Source organism: Delphinapterus leucas, chromosome 2 (genome assembly GCF_059928025.1).
Source record: "Delphinapterus leucas isolate spDelLeu-1000000601 "Yukka" chromosome 2, BTC_Dleu_Yukka2, whole genome shotgun sequence".
In the NCBI taxonomy this organism is placed as follows: domain Eukaryota; kingdom Metazoa; phylum Chordata; class Mammalia; order Artiodactyla; family Monodontidae; genus Delphinapterus; species Delphinapterus leucas.
In genome coordinates, this window is record NC_143130.1 from 14,365,507 (window position 1) to 14,387,979 (window position 22,473).

Below are 22,473 nucleotides of genomic sequence, written 5' to 3' on the forward strand. Positions count from 1 at the left end.
ATTTTTCAGAGAAAGGATAAATTTCAATACCTTTCCACAACTTGGAGGAAAGAAATTTTACCCTGACAGAATGATTAAAGGCCCTAGAACATTCATTTGGTGGCTTAAGAGAAGGTTTTAAAGAGGCCCGATTCGCCTTCTGCTTCTTCCAATTTCTAGTAAAGGAAAGCACACACCTTCACTATAATTTTGTAAAATAAATTACCTGCTTCCCCACCCCCAGTTCCCTTTGAGCTTGGGGGAAGGGTAGAGGAGGTGTTTAATGTTATGGATTAAAAACTTCTTCATTCAGTGCTTGACATTTACAATGGATAATTGCTATCCTTACCAATAGGCATATTTGGTAATAGTTGTTATACAGTCATTCCTTGGTATCCATGGGCGTTGGTTCCAGGAGCCCCACCAACCCACACTCACACACACTCATACACATTCATACCAAAATCTGCAGATGCTCAACTGCCTTACTGTTGGCCCTCCATATCCACGGTTTCACACTGAGCAAGCGAAGGGCCTACTGTATTTAGCTTCTTGCTGAGGAACTCAGTAGGGTTATTTCCTCGCTTGCCCTTGCCTGACCTTTCTCTTCACCTTCACCCTTAGAGGCAGAGTTTCCTTGAAGTCATCCAAGTAGAACTGCCTTGATTAAACTCCTCTGTCAGGAACTCTGACGGTTACCTGGCATCTTAGAATATGTGTGCACTGGCATTTGTGGAGACAGAGTAGGAGAGGCAAGGTAATGCTGTGGTAAACAGACTTCAAAATGAACTTACAAAAAATCTGCAGAATCCTAGTGCACTAAAATCCCTGTAGCATGGATGAAACTGTGCACTAAAATCCCTGTAGCATGAATGAAGCTGTGCACGAAAATCCCTGTAGCATGAATGAAGCTGTGCACAAAAATACCTGTAGCATGAATGAAGCTGTGCACGAAAATCCCTGTAGCATGAATGAAGCTGTGCACGAAAATCCCTGTAGCATGAATGAAGCTGTGCACTAAAATCCCTGTAGCATGAATGAAGCTGTGCACTAAAATCCCTGTAGCATGGATGAAGCTGTGCACTAAAATCCCTGTAGCATGGATGAAGCTATGTGCTAAAATCCCTGTAGCATGGATGAAGCTGTGCACGAAAATCCCTGTAGCATGGATGAAGCTGTGCACGAAAATCCCTGTAGCATGAATGAAGCTGTGCACGAAAATCCCTGTAGCATGAATGAAGCTGTGCACTAAAATCCCTGTAGCATGAATGAAGCTATCTCCTGAGGAAAGCATAAGGAGGAGGACCTGACGGTGAGGATTCCGATCCGCCACGGCGAGAGCCTGTGTCAGGCAACGCTAGAGTCTGGTGGAGAAATTCGTTCGGCTGAGGAATGTAAAACGGTTGTTTCCTTCACTTCCAAATGATAATATTTGAAATGTACCCATCAGTGTACTGGTGTATATAATGTTATAAACGTTCTGTAATGTGCAGTTCTGTTGCCTCCAGTGAAATGACTGGCTGGAGCCGTATGAAAAACAAAAATGTTCATCTTTAATCATGTTTAGCTTCTCACCCGAGGAAAATCACAGAAAGTAGTACAGTCTATCATTTCGTCTCCCAGCATCCCGCTGCCCCTTCTAGCAAACAATAGTAGTTCTGTATCTCTATGAGGTTGGGCCCTAAACTCCTGCTTAGTATTCAAATGGAAAGTTGCCCTTTCAAGATTAGCTAGATCTGTCAGACCAAGGTAGGACTCTTTAACATTTAAAGATCTCGACATTTTCCACCTCCAGAGTAAAAGTCTTTGGGCTATTAGCTTTCTCTGTTAAGAACTACTTTTGAATCTTAGTTAGAGCTAGTCTGTCTCAATGTACTCTCCATTTAACTGTTCTGGATCTGGCCTAATATTGACGTTGTTACTCATATCTCATATTAAATGTACAGATGCTAAGATATAGATGATCGCAAAAATATTTAGGTATCGTTTCTTTATGACTGTCAGTGTGGATTTCAGCTTTAATCATTTTAAACATTACCAAATGATTTCTAAAAGATGTTTTATGTAGATTTAAGTCTTGGCTAAATGTCAACATATGCCTCTTAAGTCTAGCCCATGTTTCCGTACATATATGTGTGTGTCCTTTCTCTCGAATCCAATCTTCCATGAATTTTACACATATTAAAATACCACCTGATATGATAGCATCACTAATCATTTCGTAAATTTAAAGAGCTTGTCCCAGGCATAACTGTGTGTTGGCATTATCATTTGTCTGGTTGATCTTCCTCTAAATAGACTTGAACGAGGAGCTTTTGATTGAGGCAAATGCCGGGATATAGGCGGGCTTTACATAACATGATTGTGTGGGTATAAGACACTTCCTGACTTTCTGCCACTGGCCCATCTATAGCGATCAGCACTCAGTGGCCTCTGCTTGTAGTACATTTCCCTCCACCTTCCCCTTTCTCTTTTATTTTTTTCTTATTCTGGATCACTTGGGTACTCTCGGTCAGATACACAGTGTTTCCAAGACTTTGTATCTAACTCAGTTTGACTTTTGCCTTTAAATACATGGTGAATTTCAATTAACATGTTAATAGATAGAAACTGCTTTTCAAATAGAAAATAATAAGTTATTATATTAAGATAATTTCCAAGGTTTTTGGTGCATCTGCCTGATGATAAAATTTATTTTCACAAGCAATGTATGCTTATTTTAATTAAAAAACCTCTTCAGGGCTTCCCTGGTGGCGCAGTGGTTGAGAGTCCGCCTGCCGATGCGGGGGACACGGGTTCGTGCCCCAGTCTGGGAAGATCCCACATGCCGCGGAGTGGCTGGACCCGTGAGCCATGGCCGCTGGGCCTGCACGTCCGGAGCCTGTGCTCCGGAACGGGAGAGGCCACAACAGTGAGAGGCCCGCGTACTGCAAAACAAAACAAAACAAAAAAAACAAACCAAAAAAAACCTCTTCAGTGATGGATAGGTGAATGGATATGGGTTTCTTTGTACTTCAGGATAAAGGAATCCTGAAAGCACAAGATGAAATAAAAATTTGTGTTCCCACTGAAGGAAAATTAATATTGGAATTAAAAATTCAACTATGCAGTAGTTACAAATGAAGAATTCTTAACTATTTTTTAAGCCTTGTGTTGAATAAAACTTACATTTTAAAAAATAAATCATGCAGGTAAAATACAAGGAAGAGATGAACCATGGAACAGCCATTTCTGATCCACCAGAGCTCAAGAGAGTTAAAGAAAACCAGAAGAACATCAGCAATGTGTGATCATATTCCTTTAAGTATTGTTTTCTGTGCGCATGACACTTGTCCGGGTGAAGTCCCACTACGATGAATACCATTGTAGGAGGGCCAGTTCCTGAAAGGTGGAGATAAGATTTCACACATATTTATGTTGGGGTAGCATTACACCAAGCATGTGTATTTGCTTATTAAAGAACGTGGTATTGAATGCCTACTCTGTTCTTGTTCTTGGGCGCATTCAGAGATGAGGTCTTAGGGGCTGTGTGTATTCTCAGGGTCTCTAGGAGAAACAGCTGTGGCAATAAATAAAGATTGTGCATTAAGTGCTATAACAATAATTAATATTTACTGAGTGTTTACTACGCTTTTTGAGTTCTTTACATGCAATATCTCATTTAATATTAAGTAATAATACTGTTTTCAAAGTGCTGGGGAAATGCAGAGGAGGAAGGCTATGTCAGTGAGAGAGAGGAGAACCCTTGGAGAAAGAGTAACATTTGAGTTAGATCTTGAGGAATTGATAAAAGTTTGGGGTGGATTTCGTGAGAAAGGGCCCTCCTGGCAGTGCAAACTGAATGTGTTCAGGATCCAAGATCTGTTCAAAGAGGGGAAGGTTTGTGATGGGTACTTGGGGTGGAAGATGGCAGGAGAAAGGTGGTGGAGAGAGAAATCATAATTCAGGCCATGAGGAGGCTGTTGGCAGTGCCAGTGCCCCGACATGGTGATTCAGATGCACATGGTGGCTGCTGCCGCTCTGGCCTTGACTTAGGGATTAAATTGTTTTAATGTGTCCTTTTTTAAAAAATTATTTTATATTGAAGTATAGTTGATTTACAATGTTGTGTTAGTTTCTGCTGTACAGCAAAGTGAATCAGTTATACATATGCATATATGCATATGCATATATGCATATCTATGTATAGATATGTATATACATATACATATATGCATATCTATATATGCATGTATAGATATGCATGCATATGTATAGATATGCATATCTAAAAAGATTCTTTTTTAGATTCTGTTCCCATATAGGTCATTACAGAGTACTGAGTAGAGTTCCCTGTGCTATACAGTAGGTTCTTATTAGGTATCTATTCTATATATAGTAGTGTGTATATGTCAATCCCAATCTCCCGATTTATCCCTCCCCCCATTTCCCCTTTGGTAACCATGAGTTTGTTTTCTACATCTGTGACTCTATTTCTGTTTTGTAAATAGGTTCATTTGTACCATTTTTTTAGATTCCACATATAAGCGATATCATATGATATTTGTCTTTCTCTGTCTGACTTACTTCACTCAGTATGGCCTAGAGATTGTCATAATGTGTCCCTTTTTCTAAAAGAAGGGTTACTAGTTTTCAATTTATCATAGAAACATAACACTCCCTTAAAATAACTATTTGAAAATAATAATGAGTTAATTTAATAAGAAAATACTATAAATCACAGCACAGGTGATATCTGGCATGTCATATGGGAAGTGCTGTGTACATGGTGGAAGTTTGGATAACACTGGAGTAGTGGAGAAGAATGTGGGCCCTGGACTGTTGGTTTGATCCCAGCTTCAGACCCTACCTGCTGTATAACCTTCATAAGCTACCAACCCCTCTCCAAGCCTCAGTTTCCTCATCTGTAAAACAGAGACTAGAATATTAAGTGAGATATTGCCTGTAAAGCACTCAGCATGTTTGTGAGTGGATGAATGCAATACATAAAGAGTCTCCACATCAAATTTATGTCTCCAAACTTATATCCACTAGAAATTGGCTACAACAGTTTCTCAACATCAGTAATGCTGTTCAACAATTTTTTCTCCTCTGACCTCAGCCCAGAGTAATCTTTCTTTGTATCCTGCCATCGATAGAGATTACACTGGACCTTTCCTCACTTCAGGCAGTTATCCGACACAGAATCTGCCTAAACTCTCAAACTGCATACCACGGCACAGAGAAAGAGATCACACTGGCAGGGACCTGACGCTTTTTCTTTTATTTTCCAGGCTTATCAAATATCTGGTCACTTGCACATGCACTGCTGAGGGTGTACATCTCAAGTCTATTTTATCTGCAGGCCCTGTAGGCCTTGTGATGTCTTACCAAAAAAAAAAAAATTCTCTAACGTTAAATTTAAACTCCAAAAAATCATTAAGACTGTCCCCGTGGAGTTCCTTATAATGGGATTTTTTAACCTCTAGTTTTCCTTTTACCTGTCAAAAATTCATTTGATGGACATGTCATTCTATCTGTCTGTGTTGGATCCTCATTTATTTCCTGGGGTGTTGTGGAATTGCCAAGAAAGCTGACCACAAACGTTGGGTCTGATCCCTCAGCTAAGAAAGAGCACCTCTATGCAGTCAGTCAGAAATATCTCCGTAATGCTAGCCAGAGCATGGGCTTCTAATGTTGGAACTTGGTAGAGGAGGAAACTTTGAGGTTCAGGGTTTCTTTACATAGTGACAGCCACTCAGTGAGGTGCAGGCATAGGACTGGCATAACCCTCGTTTCTAATGATAAGAGTGCAGAATTTTAATTTTTAAATATAAAACGGTCATTTGGTAATGGTGCTTTAGTGCTGTGAGCTCACAGAAGGGATCATTTATCATTGCTGATAAGATTGAACTCAGAGAGGCCACCACTAAATTATGCGGTTTGCAGAATAACAACCCAAGGTAGAATTCAAAACATTTGGGCAAGAAAAAGCTTAGATCTGGGATCACTGTGATGACGAAGTCTTTTAGCAAAGCATATTTCACTCTAAAATCCTAATGAAGATTTTAGCTAATGAATGCTCTGTCACTGTGTAACGTTTCTTTTAGTCAGTTGCAGTGTGCTAGCTCACACTTGCTTCCCATAATCCCACACTGTTTTGCGCTTGTCTCTCAGCTCCAGTACAAAGAGCAATGTTACACAGCAACTCCAGTGAGCACGACGCCAGAGATAGAGAGAGTGAGGAAAAACCAGGAGCAGCTGAGCACGGCAAGTTGTTTCTGTTTCTTCTTATATTTTACCGAACAGTATATATTTTTATTCTTTACAACGCCTTCTGAAAAGCATTAGACCCTCTACATCTTGGCCGCTTCTTCTCCACAGTCACGTATTGAGGGGCTGGGACAGTAGACCTCTCGTGTGAGTCCAGAAAATCGGGGACTGTCTTGCTGTCCTTCAGTCCTGCTTGTTTATTCAAGAAATCTTCATTAGGCAACGTGCCAGGCATTATCCTGGTCACTGGTACACAAAGATGGATAAGACCTCATAGTTGGTAAATCTCTAAAACTACATGCAGATTTAAACAATAGTATCGTGGGTCTGTTGTCAGTCTGAGAAAACAGATTGTCTATTGGCATAAGGCAAAAGAAGACCTGGCTTGACTGGGGTTCTAAGACATAATGTCAGGGCAGGGAACCTTATAAATAAAACAGAAAACATTATCCAATCAGTCAGCAATCTATTGCTAATAAAAGAATGGTAGTTAACAATCATGAGGTTCCTCTAATGTGGACCCTGTGCTAAATGCTTTATATAAATCCATGAGGTTGGCATGATTTACTCTTCTGGTTTGTAGGTGTGGGAAACTAAGGCTTGAAGAGTTAGAGAACATGCTGGGAACCCACGGTTTGTGATAGCAGGGCTGGGATTTGAACCCAGGCCTCCCTGAATTCAGAAATCTCTTTCAGATGTGTCCCCCAATAGTTATTTTTCCCATTCTTTCACCCTTTTATGGAACTTTTACCATTATAAACAGTAACCTTCTTCTAAAATGGGTAATTTTGAGAGACTTTAAAATTTAAGAGTGAGTTCAGGCTGATGACTGCTTCATCCTTACAAGATCCCTGATGATGGTAGGAGTGAGGAATCTGCAGCTCCTTTTGAAGGTGGAGGCTCCAGGGTCAGAATGGGAGTAAAGCCAGCTTCCCAGGCTGCCATGGCTACTTCACTATAGTTCTCCTGTAATGATTTCATTACAATGTTTTCCCCTTATATTTCCATTACATTTAGTTGTGGCATTTGCAATTAGTTTTGGTATTGAACAGCAATATATTTATTTAAAAAAATCATTTTTAAGAAGCACAACAACACTTCGTGCTTGCTAAGTTAGAAGAATCAGAATCCAGGTGCACTTGAACTGAAAGGTTGACACGCGTCTACTGTGGAAAAAAATGTTTAAAAATTAGGGTTAATCTTGAGGCTCATCCTCTGTTGCTATTTGGGTGGAGACCATTCTACTGTTTGTTAAAAGTCTTATTTCTCCTCCATAGGTAAAATACAGAGGAGAGATTAAACAGGCAACGGCAATTTCTGATCCACCAGAGCTGAAGAGGGTTAAAGAAAACCAGAAGAACCTCAGCAATGTGTGATCTTAGTAACTTTTTTCTTACAAGAGCAAACATATTGTCAACATGTCAGTGAAGGGGTCGTGTTTACAAAGTTTTCATGACCTGGAGTTGATACTCTGCTCTCAATTGACTGCCAATTTATTGGAAAGGTTTCAAGGTCTTAGGTATTGTGGGTCCAGCCAGGCATTCCCTGCTAGAGTTCCCAGGGACTACAGTGTGATTTTTGTTTGCAGGTTACTGTGCATCCCTCCTTTCTGGTCTTCCTTCATGCTTGTGGTTTCTGTGGTGCCCCAAAGGCTTACAGTGGCAGCTTCGGGCATCTTGGCCCTACAAATACGCTTTCCCAGTCCCTTTCCTACATATATATATACATATTCTCGTTCTGTAGCCTTTCCGGCCCTGACTCCCACTCCCAGCTGTTGTCACTTTATTTTTGGATGATGCTGGGGGAAAATTATAAAGTGTGCCTGGCTGAATAGGTCACATGGGACAGGTCCATTCGGGGGGCACTTGTTGAGGGGCTGTCAGTGTTTACTCAGACACCAACTCCTGTCCTGCTCTGACTCCTTTCTGTTACGTAATCCGTGGATGCAGTTCACTGAGACAGTCCTTTTTCGCAGTCATTAACATATAAATTGGGTTCTTTGGAAGAGGAAATTTGGAGATCTATTAGATTCAAAGAAATCTTTTATTCTTCAAGCCTTTAAAGTCCTTTTGACCAGATTACAAAGGCAAGGCAGTTTCCTGTTTAGCACTTTCCCTGACAACTATATTTTGGAGAAGCAGATGCTCACTTTTTCCCAATACATTCAGAGTCACAGTTGATGTAACTCTGTTACTCTCAAAAGGGAACATGATTCTGGAGAAGGAGGGATGGAGCAGTGGGAAGAATGCTGGCCTCATGGATGACTCTGGTTACTACTTAGGCATCCAGGCAGAAGTTCTGCCACAGTTAATTACTAAAGCCATAACAGTATAGCAGCATTCTATATAGGTAAGAGTACCTTAAAGTAATATCCATGAAGACATTTCATATCATACTCCTTTGTGATAAAGTGCTTATTACAGCTTTACCGACGGTATGCCCATATAATGAGTACATTAATAGTGATTTCATTGACAGTCATTCAGTGCTATGGGATGAATTAATATAGAATGATTTAAGATGCAAGCATTTTAAATATGACTAAACCTCTGATAGCATCCTTTTTTTTTTCATAGCTTCCTTTCCTTGGCTAGCTCTTTAAAATAAGTACAATGAGACTCTGATTTAGGTGAATTGATTCACAGTGCTCTGCTTTTTGTTTTCTGAAATGACAGGTTTATTATAAAGGTCAGCCGGGAAGAGCTACGGCTTTAAGTATAACTCCTGAAATGGAAAGAGTAAAGAAGAATCAAGAAAATATTAGTTCGGCAAGTTGTTTTATTCACTTGGGGCTATCGCAAAGGACATGTCCTTTATATTATTTACTTGCAAACCTGTTTCCTCCTTGTGAAAATAAAATTGATTTCCAAGAAACCTTTGTAATATATGCAATAAGTCCATGTATTATTTCAGATGACTTCCAAAAGCTGCCACTGTCTAACTTTATATTATCCTGCAACTCTTTGTTGATATTTCCAGATGTGACCAACACTTACATTTAAAGTCTTGTTTTAAACTGTATTATGTTCATTTAAACAATGATTCATGTTATTTTAGCCAGTGTCTTTGAAAGTAGTAAAGTCTTTGGTGTATAAGTTAAACAATTGTTATTTTACAGATGTATTCCATTGAATGTGGATTGTTAAATCCTCTCTGCAAAACAAAATAAGAAATGACTCATTACTCCAAAGTAAGGATTTAGAGGGGAAAAAAATCTTTAAATATATTTAACACAGAATTCAGTTACTCATTAAACTCCCTTGATGCACATCGGTGTCTTATTCGGGGAGTGTGCTTTCTCTTAGGAAATACCAGGGCTTCCGTTCTGAATGCACATATGCCCTCGGGTCTGCAATAATTGGTATCCTAATCTTATACATAATCAGCTTCACAAATAGCAGTGTGCTGATGGTCAGATGTCAAAAAGAGCTTTATGCCTAGGAATCAGCATTTAGGTTTTACAATGCACAGCTCTCTAGTGGTATTTCTGTCCAGAGATGCTGATTGTATTCAACATAAACTACCTTTAAGTGGTGGCTGCTTAGAGGGAACCTAAATTTGTTACTTATTGATTCTTGTCGTCTGCAGTGGGCAAATAAAAGGAAATAGAGGGATGTTCCGTATGCATTCTTTCAGTGTTATGGTGGGAAATGGGGAAATAGAGAAATGGAAAAATAAATTTAGGTTCCATTTAGCTTTGGATTTTCCCTGTTTAAGTGTGATAACCACTTTTACTGACACATTGTTAGTGGATGTTGGTCACTCACACGTTTGTTTTCAGTTGGTAGAGAGATTTAGGTCATCTTGGCTGCAGCCTTTAAAGGAGACCATCGAGAGTAAAATTTTAGATTGTTATTCTAGAACGAAATGTAATTCACCAAACAAGTTACCTGGGAAGTAATTCACGATACGTTGTATATGTTTCACTCACTTGGGAAGCTTGAAAAAGTTATGTAATTTTTTTCAATTATAATTGTCATATTTTTAAGTATGTTCTACTATTTACTTTGCAGGTAAAATATACCCAGGACCAGAGACAGATGAAAGGTAGACCAAGTCTGATTTTAGATACACCTGGTCTCAGACATGTCAAAGAAGCTCAAAATCATATTTCAATGGTAGGGTCCAACCAGGTCCTCCATCTGTGACTAAAACATACTAAGGAATGGCACCACCCAATGCACTGATGGCGTTGTTCACCATTAATCTGGATAACTAACAAAGCATGGAAAGGCCGATGGGCCCATCCTTTGGGGGGAGCTTTCTAATCACACTGAAATGTAATGAAAATATTTAGTCTAATAAAATAATTTTTCTCAGTGACTTTTTGGGTGTGTTTTTTATTTCTAACGTGACTACTGTAAATGTACTTTATGAAAGATATTTGGCTGGACTTCTCTTCAATTCATTTTAAGGTTGAGTTTGGTGTGTTTACATGTTTAAAGAATATAAAAATATGTATTTTTTAACAACAGTTTCATGAGATGTATTTTATATACCATAAAGTTCACCCATTTAAAGTATACAATTCAATGGTTTCTAGTATAATTTACAGAGTTGAACAACCGTCACCCTAATCCAATTTCAGAACATAAAAAACATGTTTTGAAATATATATATGTTTTTGTAATTATATACAAAAAGATGTATATATAATTGTAACTCTCAATCTAATTTTAAATAATATGGTTTTCTTGAATAATTGTGTAGAAATACCTTATCATTTTATTGCATACTAAAGTTTAAGAGATAGGATATTAACTTATACCTAAGTGAGTTTGTTTTAGGAAGTAACCAGGATTTTAAAAATATATCTTTTTAACACTTCTTACTGATATACAGGTTTGTATATTAAAAGAGCTGCTAACCGTAATGATGAAAAACATTGTGAAAATTGATTTCTGATGCTAGGAAACTGAAGTTTCAGACATTATTTTTGGAATAATTGGAAAAGATACATCTATGTAGAAAATAATCTAGATGCAGCTGGTACAGTGACAACTGTCGTTATATCAAAATTTTGTGAGTTGTGTAACAATCAGGAAATTTCAGTTTGAGTTAATATGGTTTTTCCCTTTTTCAGGTGAAATATCATGAAGATTTTGAGAAGACAAAGGGAAGGGGCTTTACTCCTGTTGTGGATGACCCCGTGACAGAGCGAGTGAGGAAGAACACCCAGGTCGTCAGCGATGCCGCCTATAAAGGTGTCCATCCTCACATCGTGGAGATGGACAGGAGACCTGGAATCATCGTTGGTAAGCTGACGGGCCTGCTTGGCAAGTCTGCACAGTCAAAAAGATCGTGCTTGCCCTGGCTTTAAAATTCGCTTCCTTATTCATCGGACTCCTCCTCAAATACTTGAGGTGGTGCCCAGGTGAAAGTGGACCACAGGTAATATTGTTTGTACCATGTTGGATGGGATTCATGGCCTTTGCCAGGTATCATTGCAAATCCATTCTGTTGTTGGACGTCCTCTGTCTTTAATAACCTTCTGGTCTTAAGAGTGTTCCTACTTGTTATGCAAAGAAGCCCAGATATCAGACATGGGTGATAATGAAGGATGAGCAATTTTTTTGTTTCCCTTTAGCTTATGTACTGTATAATTGTACTGCAGACATTGTCTGCATGAGTGACATAACAGAAGTAATCCCATTTACGTCCTTTTACCGCAAATAGACATGCCAGAGAGATTCTGATGATTTCCGCGATATGAATAGCTTATATATTTTTTAATATTATCTCTGAACTGGGAGAATCGAGAGCTGTCTGAAAGTCTCACAAATCAGAGAGGAAGGAACCTCTCGTCCTGCTGTTCCTTCTTGTCAGCCTGGGAAAATCTTAGGAACGTAGTGTTGAATGGTGACAGAGCAAGGCTTATACTAAAATCTAAGGCAGGGCTAGAAAGGAAAGTTACTAATTTTTCAATTTGTTCAACATTTGTTTCTGTTGTAGGGGGAGAAGTTTTTGATTTTTATTTTGTTTTCTTAGACAAAAACTTTTTAGTTACTTCTTATGAGTTACTCACATGTCCTTAATCAGGAGTTTTAACCCAACATTTTACCTGTTTCAGTGTGTGGAGAGCACGAGTGGTGAGGGTTCAGGGATGCAGGGAGTTGTCTGGCGTGCACGTGTGTTGGGTGATGATTCACAGGCTCCCCATGGAAGGTCAATGAACCAGGCAACTTAAATTTGATCACAAAGTTTTCTTAGCAAATCCAGTGAGTGTGAATATCCCTTTGTTCTCTGAAGTAGGCTGTACAGTGGGTTTGCCTATTACATGCTTGCTTTTTGCATATGCCCCTTTTCAGACTTTTGCTTGACTCTCTTGGGTGCTGACTTTTTTTTTATTCATTCTTGATTTGTTGATTTCTTCCTTTGGTAAAAGACCTCAAAGTTTGGCGCACAGATCCTGGCTCCATCTTCGACATTGATCCCCTGGAAGACAATATTCAGTCTAGAAGTCTACATATGCTCTCTGGTACTGCTTACATTTCGAGTTCCTCCCCATTTACGTGGTTTTGTCTTCAAAGTGAAGCTACTGTGAGCTGTGGAGGTTCATTGTGCCGTTTGTGTAGTGTAAATTTTTAAGTTTGGGATTTGAAAAACTGAACAAGTTGCTGTGCTATTTAATATACCATTAATCATTTATGAAAACAGAACTTGCCAAAGGGCTTTTTAATATATCCTAGATTAGTTTGTTGTAGATTTATTTGAAAGGTGTCTAGAGCTTACTTACATCTCCTTTTTATTAGTGAATATGATTTTAGAGGTTTTCTGGGCTTTCAAATGCAGCCATTTGGACTGCACTAAACTGCTAAGACATACAGGAGATTTGTTTCATGAAAAACACAACATTTTAAAGGTATAGTTCTTTAATTTAAAGACTTCTTTAATTTAAAGAATTCTATATAAAACAGTGAGGAGATTTTCTATATAGTATCATAAATGTCTTAAAATAGATTTTCAAGTATCCTTAAAATTTATCTCTGGGTTTTTAGAAAATGCAAAATCTGTAGTTTACCTAGGAAGTTTATTTGACTTTTAACTTAGACTGCATGTTTACAATTAAAAGCAAAACCCACATGGTTTGGATGTTTGGGTATAGTGATAGCATGGGTTGACTTTTCAGACTTTCAGACCACATTTAGCAAACCGAAGATTTGACAGTTATGCAAGTATTTTAAAAATATAAATAGATATATCATTTAGGTCTTGCTCTGCCCCCTGATTTCTAACTCCACGTTTAATTGCTGATATTAACAAAATTGAAAGCCCAAGGCAAAGTAGCGATTCTAATATTTGTGTAGTTAATTTGATCCACATAATCAGCCAAATTGTATTTAATTTTCTAAAAATAAAGGCAACAAATGCTGTATCCTTGGTGATATTTGAAAAGAATTATTTATAACCAAACCTTTTGTTTGATAGAAGTTTACTAGTTTGCCAGTGTTTTCTTAGTTCTTGTCAATTTCCCATCCCTCATCTCTCCTTTAAAATTTAGACAAAAAATGAGTATAAATGATCATTAAGTCATTTATATAGTTGATGCAATGTGTGCTGAAGTTTGGGAATAGGTGACTAGAATTTCTAATACCTGAGCTTTTGGATTGTAATTTAATAAGGGATTATTTTTCTTCCTTGTTAAAGTTTTAAGTAATTTTTTTGTTTCCTCTGTTCTTCAAGTCACTTAATCACAAGTATGAATATTTTCCCTCCAATATAGAAAAGGCGAATCATTATAGGAGACAACGGTCTCGATCTCATTCGAGCAGTACTTTTGGTACAGGTCTGGGAGATGACAAATCAGAAATATCCGAGATCTACCCTAGCTTTTCGTGCTGCAGTGAGGTAACAAGACCGTCTGATGAAGGAGGTATCAGACGTTAACCACTCTCAGAAATTTTTTTTAATGTGCCACAAGCGTGTCTCTAACAAATTTGTCACTTTTGCGCAAGCGTTTGGCCTGGGTGTATCTGAACATTTTAAATTATGTTTAGAAAGTTGAGTCTTTTTTTTTTTTTAACTACTAATTTGCATTTTTGCATGCTTGTTTTTCCTGTCTTACTTCACTGTTTTTGCTACAAATGGATCTTTAATGACAACAGCGTCTTGGGATCTGCTACATGAGTTTGTTTCACAGGAGTTGTATGTGATGGATATACACAGCCAGAGTGGAAACTTGAGTTCTACGGAGTTTGTATCTGATTTCCATTAAGGAAAATCAATCTTACGGTTATATTTGAGTGGCTAAGAGGTTGCTATGAATTTGTGTGTTTAAATATTGATATATAGCTGCAGACAGAGTTAGATCTTGCCAAAAAGAAATGGGGTATGTACTTGGGATATGAGATTTTTTTCAATGGAAAATACTGTTGATTGTTAATAATCTTCTCTGTATTTTATATAACCATACTTTTCCTCTACCTTCTCCTGTTTTCTGCATCCAAGCTGGTGGGTTAGGTCTAGAAATTGGTAGTTGGAATTGTTTTGGATGTTAACTACTCCTTCTGATAAAGCTGTTGTTAAAGGTTGAGACTGAGGTATAGCTACAGTTTAGTGACGTGGGGAGGGAGAGAGTAGCGAGCACAGAAGAACAAAAGGAAAATGGAATTTCCTTTTCAGCCAAAGTCCATAGGGCTGAAATCCCTGAGGCAGGAGATTTTGAAGTTGAGCAGTTTAACATCTTGGGGGAAAATGTAATGGGACTGAGGACCTGATGAAACTATGAAATCTCTTGTAATTGAGTAATTGGTTTTTGCATTCATAGGAAAGCACCTATGAGAATAAAATCAGTTATAGTCAAAACGTCTTAAATTATACATTCAGACTGGCCCTACCTTGGTAGAAAAGTCTTTCTTTTCTTAAATTTCAGATTTGTTGAGGTATAATTGACATATAAAATTGTAAGATATTTAAAGTGTACATCGTGGTGGTCTGATATATGTGTATGTTGTGAAAAGATGTCCCCCCACCTAGTTAATTAACACATCCATTACCTCACGGATTTATCTTTTTTCTTCTTTTTTTTCTTTTTTTTTTGGCAAGAACACTTAAGTTCTACTCTGTCAGCAAATTTCATCTATACAATACAGTGTTATCAACTATAGTCACTGTGTTATTCTTTAGATCCTTGGACCTTATTCACTGTATAGCCGAAAATTTGTACCCTTTTACCAATCTCTCCCTACCTCCCGCACCCCCCAACCTCTGGCAACTACTACAGACATGTGTCCGCTTATCTAACAAAGGATTCAGTAACTTTTTTTTTTTTGGACTTAGGGTTGTTGATTTCTCCCTTCAGTGGCTCTAGAGGTACAGAATAATGTTGATGCCTGATGAGATAAATAAAACGCAAAGCAAATACGAGAACAAATTTCGATCAACCTTATTTAACTTTACTCAGTTCAGTGTACTGGAGCTGATGTCTCTGGCAAATGCGACGCACCTTAGTGTTTGCTTCGTCAGGGACCCTTTTACTTCACGTCTGTACACACGAACAAGGCATTCATTCATTTATTCACCAAATGTTTGAGTGCTCTCTGTACACCAGCCAAGAGCTCAGATCTGGCAATGCATACAGCATTGAGCAGCAGAGATATGCATCTGCTCTAAGGCGCTTGGAGTCTGGGGCGGGGGACCCTGACATTGAGCAGATACTTACCCAAGTAATATATAATTATGGACTGAGTAAGTGCTCTGAGGGGAGGCCATGGGGGCCACAAAGGGGGGGGGGACTCCATCTGGCTTCAATGTCAAGGAAGCCTTCCCCAGCAAAGGAAGATTTGAGCTGAGATGTGAATGCTAAATGGAAGTTAACTAGGCCAAGGGGGCTTCGGGAAAATAATGTTTCTCCTTGAGAGAACAGAGCACAGAAGTGGTGCATCAAAGAGACATTCAAATGGAGGCATCGAGCAGGCGGTCAGAGTCCACAGGAGGAGGCTGCACTGCAGATAAATGCAGAAGTCATCACCTGTGTCCGTGATCAGGTCTTGGATGAATCTATGCAGAGAAGGAGAATTTGAGACCCCTCTGGCAGGTTCCCCAGCTCCTTTCACGCCAGGTTCGCGCATCTCCAATTCCACTGGCTCCTCTAAGGCTGCATTCTAAAAACCTACTGCTGTTGGTTTATCTCCCCTTTCTCCTCTCAAGCCACCACTCCTTTTCTTCCTAAGTATTTCTAGCAAGAGGACCCTACGCTATGCCAAACTGCATAAGAAAAGTCTCCATTAAAAGAAAGTACACATAAATATTCTTGCACTTATACAAGAATTTGGGGAAGAGTAACGCATGGTTAAGAGGGAATGATTACATTTTTTGAAGTGGAGGAATTTCAGACTCCATGAAGGTGGTAGGGGGAGATTTTTTGACAGGAAGGAGTGTCTCAGTAGCTTAAATAATGCCTTGTAAGAAAAGCTGACTCCTCGGAGGCATTTATAACCTGTCGTTTCTCAGTTACCTGTTAAAAGGCCTGTGTTCGGTGACATTTCCAATTTTGCAAACTAGATATTGAGGTATGAAGCAAAAGTAAAGATGCACCAATAAGTTTTATAACATTAACACAAGTGGTGGCATACCCACAGGGTATCTGAGTTAATTCAAAAAGATTTTAGAATACCTGGGAATATGCTCCAAATTCTATTTATCTTAAGTAAAGCACATCACATTCTACTGATCAGTACTTTATGTCTGTCTGTATTCAAATGATCAGTGACGCATCTAACCTAGTAAGTCCCAAACCACCTTCCCACCTTCCCCGCAACATGTGCTGCTTTTCCAGGCTTCCCAGCTTGCTAAGTAGCACCTGCGGCTTTCCAGATACGGACTTCAGACTCTTAGGAATCATCCTCCACACTTGTCTTTTACTCCCATCCACATCCAAACCATTAGCAAATCTTGTCAGCTCTCCCGGGAAAAATATATCCAGAATCTGACCCCTTGTGCCCACCTCTGCCCTCGCCGCTTGTTTTCAGCTACTGCCCTCTCTCCCTCGGGTCATCACAGAAGCTTCCAGACTAGTTTTCTGCTTCTGCTCTTGCCACCCTGAGCCACCAACCCTCTGCCCTGGTCTGTTCTCCACGTGGCAACCAGAGCATCTCTTTGAAACACAAGTTAGATCATGTCATTCTTTTGCTACCATTTCATTCGGAGTATATCCCAAATCCTTACCGTTGCCCTACAGGGCCTGCACCTGATATAAGCCCTGACTGCCGCGCTGAACCATTTGCTTCCTTTTTCGGTAGACTCGTCCACTCCCGCCATCCTGGTCTCCCTGCTTTACTCGCGTCTTCCAAGAAAGCACCCACCCCGGGCCTTCACATCTGCTGTTCCCCCTGCTTGGAACACTCGCCCTCCTGCCACACCCAAGGCATGTGCTTGCCTGGATCCGTTTTGCTTCATGTTTCTGCTCAGATGTCACTTTATCAGAGAGACCCTCTCTAACTACCAGAGATAAGACAGCACCCCTTCCCATTCTGTCTGGCCCTTTACTCTTTCTTCATAGCACTTGACACCTGAAATATGTATTTATTTGTTTATCTGCTTGTCTGCCTCTGCCTCACTGGGATAGACGCCCCACAATGGCTGGGATATTGACTATTTTGTATACTACTCTATCTCCAGCTCTTAGAATAAGCACTCAGCAAATATTTGGTGAATGAATGAAATGGTCAAAGTAATATTTTTTTCCACTCGTGCCACTTCACTTTTTAAACAAATTGAAATATAATTGACATACAACACTGTATTATTGTAATACATTGTAATAATTGTAGGTGTACAAAAATTAATATCTTAAAAATTAGAACTTAATATACAAATACATGTGAGTTTTTTTAAAAATTAAAATTCTATTGTGGAAGCCTTTCAAGAAAATTCTTCCATTTTTGTTTTGATGATGTTTTGATATGTTTCAATGACATTAAAGCATAGCTGAACAAAAAACCCCTAAAGTGGAAACATTCCCAGTGTATTTTCTTTTCTGGTCGAGAGGCAAAGAAGTAGTATCCATGATGTCTTGGTTGCTTTGAAATTTGGGGTCCCCTTTGAAATGTGTATTACACTGGGCCCTGGTAATGAGGTGCTGAGTGACTCCATAGAAGGAGGAAACTTTTATGGTGATGACAGCTGTTTGATGAAAACCTTTACTGTCCTTAGTTAATCATATGCATTTATTTAAATACTATTCTAGAAATTGGAAAGAATTTTAGAACAATACTTGTTAGTGGTAAGATGAAGAAAAACAGGTAATGTTCGTATTGAGAGATGCCATGTTTTTTTCTTACAATTTTTTAAAATCTCATTAATAGCTTTTCAATATGATTTTTAAAAATTTATTTACTTTATTTATTTATTTTTGGCTGCATTGGGTCTTCTTTGCTGCGCGCAGGCTTTCTCTAGTTGCGGCGAGCAGGGGCCACTCTTTGTTGCGGTGCATGGGCTTCTCATTGCGGTGGCTTCTCTTGTTGCGGAGCACGGGCTCTAGGTGCGTGGGTTCAGTAGTTGTGGCTCGCAGACTCTAGAGCACAGGCTCAGCAGTTGTGGCGCACGGGCTTCATTGCTTCGCGGCATGTGGGATCTTCCTGGACCAGGGCTTGAACCCCTGTCGCCTGCATTGGCAGGCGGATTCTTAACCACTGTGCCACCAGGGAAGCCCTTTTTTCCAGATTTTATTGATTTCTTTAAATTTAGATTGGAATTTTATATGATAAAATGTGTTATGTCCTAGAAAGGTGTCCTTTAATGTTGGGCTGTCTTCCTGCCTTTGAGGTGACGTGTGTGGCAGCGCGGTCCCGTGGTGGACAGAACACTGTGTGGGGGCAAGAGACCATCCTGCTCTCCCACTGCTTGGTCTGGGTTCTCAGGCGGTCACCTAACCTTATCAAGCTCGGATTCCACATCTGTAACAAGAAGGATGTAGAACAAGTAGCTTTTCTATTCTAAGATACTTTACATTTCCTAAGCTAAGTGCCATAAATTAAATAAACTCCTTTTTCTTTCTCTTCTTTCTATGTATGAGAATGTGTTTATGTCCTGAAGGTGACCTGTTTTACTTTTTGAATTAAATGGCTGGGCAGTTATGAGAGTCATAGTTTCAGGGTCCTTTTTTCTGAGTTACAGGAAATTTAGCTTGTTAGGATGAAGGGTTAAACAATCAGCTCATTTCCTTGAGGCAGAAGTACAAAGTTTTCATCATTCACATTTGGTTTTCATGAGCATTAACATAAAAGCCTTCTCCTTTACATTTTTATCATTGTTTTAGTTATGCATTTCTCATGATGTTTTCCCATCTTGCTTTGATTGCTGAATATTTTCATTGTCTTACGTGATTATTTTGGGCTTTCTTTAGTTTTGGGTCTACTATCTGAGGTATTACATTACCAAAGGGTTTGCATTTTCCATATCTACTGTGTTACTTCGATTCAATAAAGGAGGCTTTTATTTCAATTTCATCTAATTTTGTTTTGATTCTTGCATAGTATTATTTGAAATTACCTTTATTGACTTTTGGTATTAGATTAGGTTAACTTATTTTCACTTGACACACAGTTCCTTGAGTGGAAACAATCCTGATGGTTTCTGCTTATTTCACTGTGAGGTTTTCTTTGATCTCTGTGTTTGTCTTTAGGTCACTTACCAGCAACATGTATTTGCCTTCTGGTACTGCTTTGTATTCCTTTGGTTCTCCTTAATTCACAGTGTTTTGTATCGCTGGTATTCTCATGTGTTTGCCATCTCACCCAATATTTACCCTTCTCAGTTTGAACTTGGGTTCAGTTTTGCTTCAGGTATTTGATGTGTTTCTGTTTTCCTCTGGAGCGTAAAGTGGCTGGGGGTGTGATGGGGAGGAAAACCAGATGCACTTTTCAAAGCAGACATTGTCAGTGTTCCAACCTTGTGAACTTTTCCATTTTGCTGTGAAAGAATCTTATTGGTATGACCTAGTCCTGCCTTAACTGGTGGAAAACAAGTTTCTGAGTTCTAGGACAGCCCCAGCTGTGCTGTGCTTATAGCACCCCATCCCATGTAATATGTCCTCAAAAGAGGTTAGATTGCAAGAGATGCTTCAGTACATCCTGGAACTCTCAGTTGTTGTCCGTAGGCATGACAAGAGGGCAGTGCACCAATTAGGTAGCCAGTAGCCCTGGTAAACACCCATAACTCCATCTGCTTATTCACCAAACATTTATCCAGTATTTCCCATATGTGTGAGATGCTGGAAACAACGACAACAAAAAATATACTTATTGTTTTCAGAGAACTTGCATTCTAGTGGGTGAACCAGATACATAAATCCATTGTGCTCAGGAAGGCATTATGATAGAGTAATATAAAGAGTTAGAATTAGCCAGGCAGAGAAATGGGAAAGAAGTGTTTTAGGAAGAGAGGTAGCATATGAGAGAGAACACAGCACATTGGAAACCTGGTGTGTTTTGGCATATCTTGAGCCCCTGCACCACCAGGGAAGCCTGGGAAGTAAGTATTGAAAGAGGTGTTGGAAAGTAGGTGAGGTACAGGTTTGGTGAAAGAGAAAGAAAGTTGCCTCTTCAAGAGTGGAAAGAAAATAGAAAATACCTAACAGTAAAAATAAGGAAAGAGCATTTTAAACCCCCAGCCCTTAGCAACTGCCATTCTATTCTTTGCTCTATGAGTTTGACTGTTTTAGGTACCTCATATAAGTAGAATCATGCAGTATTTGCCCTTCTATTTGCTTAGTATAATGTCCTGTAGGTTCATGCATGTTGTTGCAAATGGCACGATTTCCTTCTTTTTTAAGGCTGGATAATAATCCATTGTGTGTGTATACCACATTTTCTTTTTCCATTCACCTGCCAGTAGTCATTTGGGTTGCATGCACGTCTGGCAGCAGTGAACAAGGGACTACAGATGTCTCTTAGAGATCAGCGAAATGCAGATCTCTTCAAGATCAAATGAGATATCACCTCATCTGTTAGGATGGCTATTACCAAAACAAAACCAAAACCAAAAAAAGATAAGAGTTGGTGACGAAGTGGAGAAATTGGAACTCTCACGCACTGTTGGTGGGGATGTAGAATGGTGCAGCCACTATGGAAAACAGTATGGAGGTTCTCCAAAATGTTCCAGATATGTTCCAGCAATCCTACTTCTGAGTAGGATTCATAACTCTTTTTTACTACCTGACATTTCATTATGTATTAATTAGTTTGTGTAGTGTCTATGTTTCCCCCAGAATATCAACTCTGTTAGAACAGACTCCTTCCGCATGCTTGGTTCTCTATTCTATATCTAGCACCTAGAACAGTACTTGTATTAGACACTCAGTAAATATTGTTAAATATATAAATATATTCAAATTAAATCTGATCTGAAATATAAAGAAACAGCTTTGTTGCATGTGTTAACTCACTAAAACTTGGCATTAGTCTTTAATTTATTAGTGTCTAATTAAAGTTACTTTGACCTGAGAGTAACAGTGCAATAATAATCCTTATTATAACTTTTTAAAAAGCAGTCATGGTGGACTATCGCCAGAATGTAACATTGTGACCTGTGTTTATTACAAAACCTGAGTCAGCTAATTACCTTTCATAACCAAGAAATCAGTAAATTATTCCTACGTTAACACTTCCGTTCTCATATAAATACTTCTATCTGAGTGTTTTGTTTGTTTATTGAGGACATCTGTCCTCAGTAGGGACTCAATAGAGTAGAAGTGCCCATCAGAATTCTGAAATTCATACCTTTCATGGCTTCTGTCTCAGTGTACTCTAGTTTATTGTTCAATCATGAACTCCATGGAGATAGAGAATAGAATGTGCCATGTGGCTTTCCTTCCAGAGCCTGGCACAGGACTGCGGGTGCTCAGTGAAGAGCAAAAGCAAGCCATCGCTTTCCTAGGCTCAGCGAAGACCGCTAGGATCTGCCTTAAGCTCCTAAGGGCAATAGCTGTCATTAAAAGCTGAATTTGCAATGAAACTGGGAACAGAAATGTTAAACGCAGGCACAATAATAAACTACTAATATATTTTGAAAGGGATGGATTGTATCCAACCAGCACTGTTTCCAAATCTCTTTTAATATGACAAGTGTCCATAAAGTCATAATCCTTTGCCCAGTATTCACATTAATTTTTCTGTTGATTCTCTTTTGCCATTGAAAATCTATGTCTTATGATTTATAGACGCCATTCTGTCCCAAGTTCATGTTATTGGCTTTCAGTGATTTTCAATTTTAAAATTAGATAACCAGAACAACCTACAAGAA

At 39.0% G+C, this 22,473-nt stretch overlaps 1 protein-coding gene across 16 annotated transcripts in view; it reads left to right on the forward strand.

Moving 5' to 3' along the window:
* The window catches only part of NEBL (nebulette), a 368,320-nt gene that overhangs the window by 297,955 nt on the left and 47,892 nt on the right, over positions 1–22,473 (forward strand). For 6 of the 16 annotated variants that reach the window (XM_089906438.1, XM_089906443.1, XM_089906445.1 and 3 more), the window contains 4 exons: positions 3,171–3,263; positions 6,136–6,228; positions 7,509–7,601; positions 8,907–10,330. In XM_089906438.1, the coding sequence (XP_089762564.1) occupies positions 3,171–3,263; positions 6,136–6,228; positions 7,509–7,601; positions 8,907–9,233 (606 nt within the window). In that variant the 3' untranslated portion in view covers positions 9,234–10,330. Of the gene's footprint in view, positions 1–3,170; positions 3,264–6,135; positions 6,229–7,508; positions 7,604–8,906; positions 10,555–11,314; positions 11,487–12,616; positions 12,710–13,954; positions 14,105–22,473 lie in introns of those variants that run through there. The other 10 variants (XM_089906437.1, XM_089906444.1, XM_089906447.1 and 7 more) reach the window with 9 other exon arrangements.